Below are 6714 nucleotides of genomic sequence, written 5' to 3' on the forward strand. Positions count from 1 at the left end.
ACGTTTCTATTGGAGTGTAAGGAAAACCCTTGGCCTGCTCTTGATGTTCATTCCTGGATGGAAGGAGATCCAGGACTGTTTCTGTTCCCTCAGTACATACATGTATGTATGTTTTTTCTTAATACTCAGCTATTTCATGAATTCCAGAAGGGATTAGGATATCTCATGGGGTAAGGGTGGCAGCCTTTCAGTCAGGAAATAGCTGAATATTTGGGGGCACACAGAGGCATCTCAGGTGAGGGATATTCTCTGCATACCCTGCTCTGAAGCTGAAAGGTCTGAAGTTTTCTAAGCATTCACTGTCACCCTGAAGGCACTGTATTGATCTTCTTACAGCCCTGCTGGGGGAAGAGTTGAGCAAAACAATGCCAGTGTTTTGTGCGTCCCTGCTGAGAGAATCTTCTTTAAAAGCCTAGTTTGAAGCTTTCTCTTGCTAGACCAGTTCCTTCTCCACTTGATGCAGTTTAGTTTTGTGGCCTTAGTGTAAGAGGTTACTCAGGGTTTGCTGGTCAGTGCGTTGCCCCTCCTGCTGATGCCTGTGGCTTTCACAGAGCTGTCAGGAATTCTTTCATTATTACATGTTTCACTTTCTGTGAGTGGCTTGTTGTAACACAGCCCTGCTTAACACGCAGCAGTGCAGTAATTGGATTATTCTCCTTAAACACGTCTGCAAACCAGATGGAATCACTTCAACAGGGATTGTCTGCCTGCACAGTGACTCCTGGAAACTGTTGTCAAATCTGTGTGGAATTGAGCTTGTTCTGCATGTGTTACAATCACGGAATGGTTTGGGTTGGAGGGAACCTTAAAGCTCCTCCAGTTCCAACCCACTGCCATGGGCAGGGACACCTTTCGAATCCTGTCTGCATTTCTCTTGGGCTGAGGTTTATTACATGATCAGAGGTCTTGATTTGTGACTGCTCTGCTTTCTCCCATGTGACATAACTTTAAAAGTGTGCTTACAGCAAATAACTGGTTTAAGGCCTATTTATTGGAAACCAGAGAGTTTCATATGGAAGATTTAACATTTAATTTGGCTTAGCCTTAGGGTGGTTGGAATTTTGATACTCTTCTTCTTTTTTCTTTTTAAAATTGCTGTGTTTTTGGAAGTTTCTGCATATTTATTTAACTAAATGCTTCAGTAACTCTTGGACTTGCAGGGTGTAGGCTGAGTGCAGGCCCTGGTCCTGCCAGGCATGAGGTGAGGTGGTGAGAAAGAGCTGATGAATACATTTTGAAGACACAGTTTACAAAGCTCATTCCAGTAATACAAGGCCTTCCCACGTTACACATCAGCTTTAACTTCTCATCAGCGTTCAGCAAAGCTTGGTAGAGAGTTTTAGGGGGAAAAATCAGTGTAAAAAAAGCCAAATACACTCCGAAATTTATAAACAAATAGTAAGGGAACGTGAAGTCAGGTTGAGCCTGATGGAGACAATGAATGCATAACATGTATTCCTGAGATTTCTGTGGCAGTCTGTGTAAGCTATAGAAAATGGCATGATATTCCCTGTTGGAATGTTTCCCTCCAAGGGTTTGTTTCATACATATTTTTTAAGCGTTGGATCACTGGTGTGGTTCCTGAAGTGCTTTCTAACTTAGTAATGTCAGGTGGGGGAATAATGTAATTGTTACCCTGCCTTTGAAGTGATTCCTAAATGACTCTTCACTCTGTTCCTTCATGTCCTCCCTTTGTTATTCCTTTGCCTCTTCTTTCTCCCACCTCCCTGTTCATTTGCAATTCCCATTTCAGGTTGTTCCTGGCCCTTGGGCAGGTACTGGGATGTGGGAGCTTTGCACTCCAGACCCTTCCCTGCTCTGAGTGGCATGCAGATGTTCAGTCTGGGGGGTTCTAGCTCTGTTCCTGGTGACCACATGCCACAAACAAGGAGGATCATCCATGTAGAGCTGGAGAAGAGTGAAATTAGGCACTGAGTCTGTTACTGCAAGGCTGCACTGAGGTGGCTCCTGTGTAGGAAGCTGCTCAGAGAGGTGAAAATGCCTCTCCATTCTGCCTTAGTTCAAGCAGCTTCTACTCTTGGATTGTGCCTAACATGCTTCAATAATAATTTTTTAGCCTTTTGCCTTAAAGTGCTCTGTGAAAGGCAGAGCAGACCAAGCCATAGCTTGTGGTTTGCTAGTGAAATCATTATCTAGTGACACTTATTTTATCTTTCAGAAACTTGTATGCAATGTGTCTGATGGATAAATAAAGCATATTTGACTGTGGAAAGGCATTTGGTGGCTCATGTGGAACACAGAGCCCTCACAGCTCTGGGTTTCAGACACAGGGCTGAGTATGAGGTTTGCTCAGAACTGGGAAACCAGTGGCAGGAGAAACAAAGAATCCCAAGTGGGTGAAGAGAATTAGATCCCTTCAGGCCAAAGATGAATAGCTCTGCCAGGGATTATCAGTGGAAGAAAGCCAAGGCAATGGGATCTGATGAATGGAAGTCAGCACCTGAGCAACATTTTCCACTGTATTCAGTGCTAGTGGTGTGTTTTGGAAACACGTTGTGTGCTTTAAAACAAAAAAATCCATAGAAAAGAAACTCATTCATGTATGTTGGAAATATCCTTCCTTTAAAAAAGTGATTTAAAGGAATATTCTGATGGCAGTAGATTATGTTCCAGGTGTATTTGTGTTTTTTTAACTCTTAAGTGGTGTAACTGTATTTAAATCTTTTTTGTTTAGGTCACAGAAATGACTTTGGAATTGTCTCTTGAAGTATGGTGAGTATCTCCTATTTAAAAAAAGTGGAAAATGTATTAGCAGCACTTTTTAAATTTTTTTTATTTTAATCTGTTCATTAGAATTTTCAGAGAATCCTGGAGTATCCAGAGTTGGAGGGGACCCACAGAATCATCAAAGTCTAACTCCTGGTCCTGCACAGGACAACTCCAAGAATCTCACATGTGCCTGGTGTGATTTGCTTAAAAACATGTTAGATAGAGGGCAAAACCTCCTTGTTTTAGCATAGAAATACCAAGTAACAGTGAGGAGATTTTAAACCAGGTTTATTTTCACATTGTAATTCTGTCGCTGGCTGAACACCATTATTTGGAATAATAGATGTGACCTTTCCAAACGTTTGCAGGCCCAAGGCCATCCTGTGTGAGTCTCTCACCCTGGTTTCTGTTAAATGCCTTCCTTCTCAAGGGCTTTTTCTCTCATAAACCCACAGACCTCAGGTTCAGCTTTATCCTCACTGTTTTACCTTCTGTGGGAACTTTGCATCCCACATGAACTTTCAGCATATATGGCTGCTCCTTACAGACCTGCCCCTAAATTCTATTTAAATGTTAATACCACACGGTGCTGAAGGCAAAGGTGAAGATTTAGGGCCAGGATTTCACCACATGTAAGGCTCAGCAGATGCCTACCTTTATTTTTCCCTTTCTTCCCCCTCTCCAGCTGTCTTTCTCCCTCTTTTTTCACCTGTCCTGGTGAAAAAGATCAAAAATCACATTGAGGCATAATCAGAAAAAATGTATTTTAAGTCTAAAAACTAATTTCTGAGAGCAAGGCATTTAAAGAATCCTTTTTTATGTGTAACTATAAATAGCAGCACTGAGCACTGTAGGCATTGCCCTCTTTCCTGATGACTCTGGAGACTGACAAACATCCCCCAGGGATAATTTCTGCTGATTGTTTTGTACTGGGAAAGATGCAGCTGTGGGTGGGCCTTGAGACCACCCCTAAACCATCCAGGCTTTGAACATTACAAGTATTTCTTATCTCTGACATTAAATAAGCAGAAGATGCTTGGTTCCACTTGCTCTTAGGCTTTGGAATATGTTAAACTAAAGGGTCTGATCAAGTTCTGCTGCTATTCTGATATACATGGAAACTGTGGAGCCAGAGTGTCATATATATCTTTGTGGAATGTTGCTTCTAGGCAGCCTTTTTCCCTCTTTTTCTTAATCCCATGACTTTTTTTAACTAAGCTTTTTAGAAGTCTGACAAATCTGAGCCTAAATGGATCCATTTCACTGTTGTATGTTTTTCATAAAGCTCTGGACAAATGCTGCCTGGTACCTAATGTGTCAAAGTAGGCACAGAAAGCATTTTTAGCTTGTCTTGCTAAATAGTAAAGCTAATAATAAATCTAATAGGACTAATAATTAGCTTAGTAAATAGGGGTAAATCGGGGTCTGCAGCTTCCTCCTGAGGGGCAGCTCCGATCCCTGCTCTGTGTGACAGCAACAGGACCCAGGGAAGGGCTGGAGCTGTGCCAGGGCAGGGTCAGGTTGGATCTCAGGGAAAGTCTCTTCCCCCAGAGGGTGGTTGGCACTGCCCAGGCTCCCCAGGGCAGTGGGCACGGCCCCAAGGCTGCCAGAGCTCCAGGAGGGTTTGGACAATGCTCTGAGGGACAGGGTGGGATTGTTGGGGTGTCCGTGCAGGGCTGGGAGTTGCACTGGATGGTCCTTGTGGGTCCTTTCCAGCTCAGGATATTCTGTGATTCCATGATTACAAGGATGGGAAGTTCAGTGAGGTGGAGAGCAGGAGGGGTTTATGCACTCTCCTCTGCTGGGAGGTGACTGGGTTCAAACCCTTGGAGTGACACAGGCTCAGTGAGGAGTTAACTGGTCCAACTGGGGTGTCTGCCAGTTCGTCCTGCCTTCATACCTGAAATGGGAAGTGGGAGCTGAAGTTGCAGCTTTATTTAGGTACAGCGTTGAAGTGCTTACACAGCCTTGTGTACATGTTGGAGAGCACAGTGTGGAAAAAGCTGGGGAAAAGGGCTGAGTTTTTCCTGTGGCCTGCCAGTACGATTTGTGCTGTAGATTTATAATTGTATATGAGTGATGAATTCATTTGCTGTTTTAATTTGTTTTTTAATGAGTTCTATGTAAAATTCATATTTTAAAGACACAGTATTCCATTGTACTTTGCATCCGTCACTCCATGGAAACAGCTGAGCACGAATAATATAATTATTGCGTGAATAATATAATTTATTTCATCTTATTAAATTCGATAAGGAATTTCTGCCTACTTCCACTTGTTTCCCAGGGTGATACCTTGAATTCTCTTCTGGAATTATGCCTTTTGTTAAAGCCTGTCTCTTCTGCAAACCAGCTCTTCCACAGATCTCCGGTTCAGCATGGCCCTGTGCGATGAGGAGAAGAAATTTCGGCAGCAGAGGAGAGATAAAATCATGCACAGCATCAAATCATTCCTCGGAGAGGAAAACAGCAAGAACTTGACCACTGCCCGTGATGTAAGTCTGGGGAGTTCACACCAAGTTCAGCATCACCTTTGGAATGCTGCATTTGCCTTTCAGAGGAGTGACTGAGGTGTGTGAGGTGGAAGGGTTTGATGTGAAGACAAGTTGTAGAAGTGGAAAGAGCTCTTTTTCTGCTATGAACATACAATATTTAGGCTGGACAGTAATTTTTTCTTGGCTCTAAATTTATAGATTAATGTTTAAGGACAAAGGGGAATAGTTTTAAACTAAAAAAGGAGACTTAGATGGGATATTGGGAAGGAATTGTTGGCTGTGAGGGTGGGGAGGCCCTGGCACAGGTTGCCCAGAGAAGCTGTGGCTGCCCCTGGATCCCTGGAAGTGTCCAAGGCCAGGTTGGACGGGGTTTGAAGCAACCTGGGCTAGTGGGAGGTGTCCCTGCCCATGGCAGGGGGTGGAATGAGATGAGTTTTAAGGTCCCTCCCAACCCAAACCATTCTGGGATTTTAGGATTGCAAGACTTCCTACACACAGCTCATTCCCACCCAGGGTCCAGCCAGAGCTGGAAGGAGCCAGAAAGAAACCAGGGATGTCTCACCCCAACCCACAGCTTATGGGCTGGTGGGACAACTTGTGTCTTTGGCTTCACTTATCCTGGGAATGAGGGGGGGGGAATCCTGGCCCAAGGAAAGCAGCTGTTTGGTGACCACCTCATGTGATCTTTTACAACAATTTTTTTCCTTCCCAATGTGACTCACGAGACCGGAATGAGGGAGATTGTAAAATTAAAGAAGTTATCAGCCTCCCATCACTGGAAACATAAAATCTCTTTTTCTCTCCACTTGCAATTAAGAAGGAGCAACAGCAGATAAATGCTGAGCTGGCTGCTTCCCACTCCCACCTGATCTCCAGATAAATATTTCCTCAAACCCCCTCAGAGCAGCTGTTCCTGGTCTGCAGCACAGTGGTCTCTGCAGAAGAGACTGTCTCCAGGAGAAGGATAAGGACAGAAAGGAAAAAAAAGGAGATAAAGAGGTGGGGGAAATGCTAAAAAAGAAGCAAAAACCTACAAAGCTGTTGCTGAGAAGCAACACAGGAAGGGAGATGAAAGGGACCAATTAACCCCTGTTGCTGGGTTTCAGCTGTACAGCCCCAGTTAACAGGGCTCCTGCTGGGAGTCACACGGGATGGAATCGGCAGCAAATTGGGGATTCGAAGATTAAATCTCAGCTCGTTTGCCACTGCACAGCCAGGCTGGGCTGAGCCTTTACTGTCACAGCTCTGTCCCTCTGAGCTGGGCAGGGCTGTCTGTCTGTCCTGAAGGACCTTATGGCATCCCAGAATGGGTTGGCTTGGAAGGGAACTTAAAGCTCATCTCATTCCAATCCCCCTGCCATGGGCAGGGACACCTTCCACTAGCCCAGGTTGCTCCAACCTGGCCTTGGACACTTCCAGGGATGGGGCAGCTTCTCTGGGCAACCTGTGCCAGGGCCTCCCCCCCCTCACAGGGAAGAATTCCTTCCCA

The 6714-nt window shown here is 44.6% G+C and overlaps 1 protein-coding gene across 1 annotated transcript in view; it reads left to right on the top strand.

The window, feature by feature from the left end:
* PLA2G4A (phospholipase A2 group IVA) overlaps positions 1-6714 on the top strand; it is a 62860-nt gene that overhangs the window by 22737 nt on the left and 33409 nt on the right. Inside the window, exons 5-6 of the mRNA XM_017834963.1 lie at positions 2696-2733; positions 5084-5225. Of these exons, the coding sequence (XP_017690452.1) occupies positions 2696-2733; positions 5084-5225 (180 nt within the window). The remainder of the gene's footprint in view (positions 1-2695; positions 2734-5083; positions 5226-6714) is intronic.

This window comes from Lepidothrix coronata, unplaced genomic scaffold (genome assembly GCF_001604755.1).
Source record: "Lepidothrix coronata isolate B3197 unplaced genomic scaffold, Lepidothrix_coronata-1.0 Scaffold246, whole genome shotgun sequence".
Taxonomy (NCBI): Eukaryota; Metazoa; Chordata; class Aves; order Passeriformes; family Pipridae; genus Lepidothrix; species Lepidothrix coronata.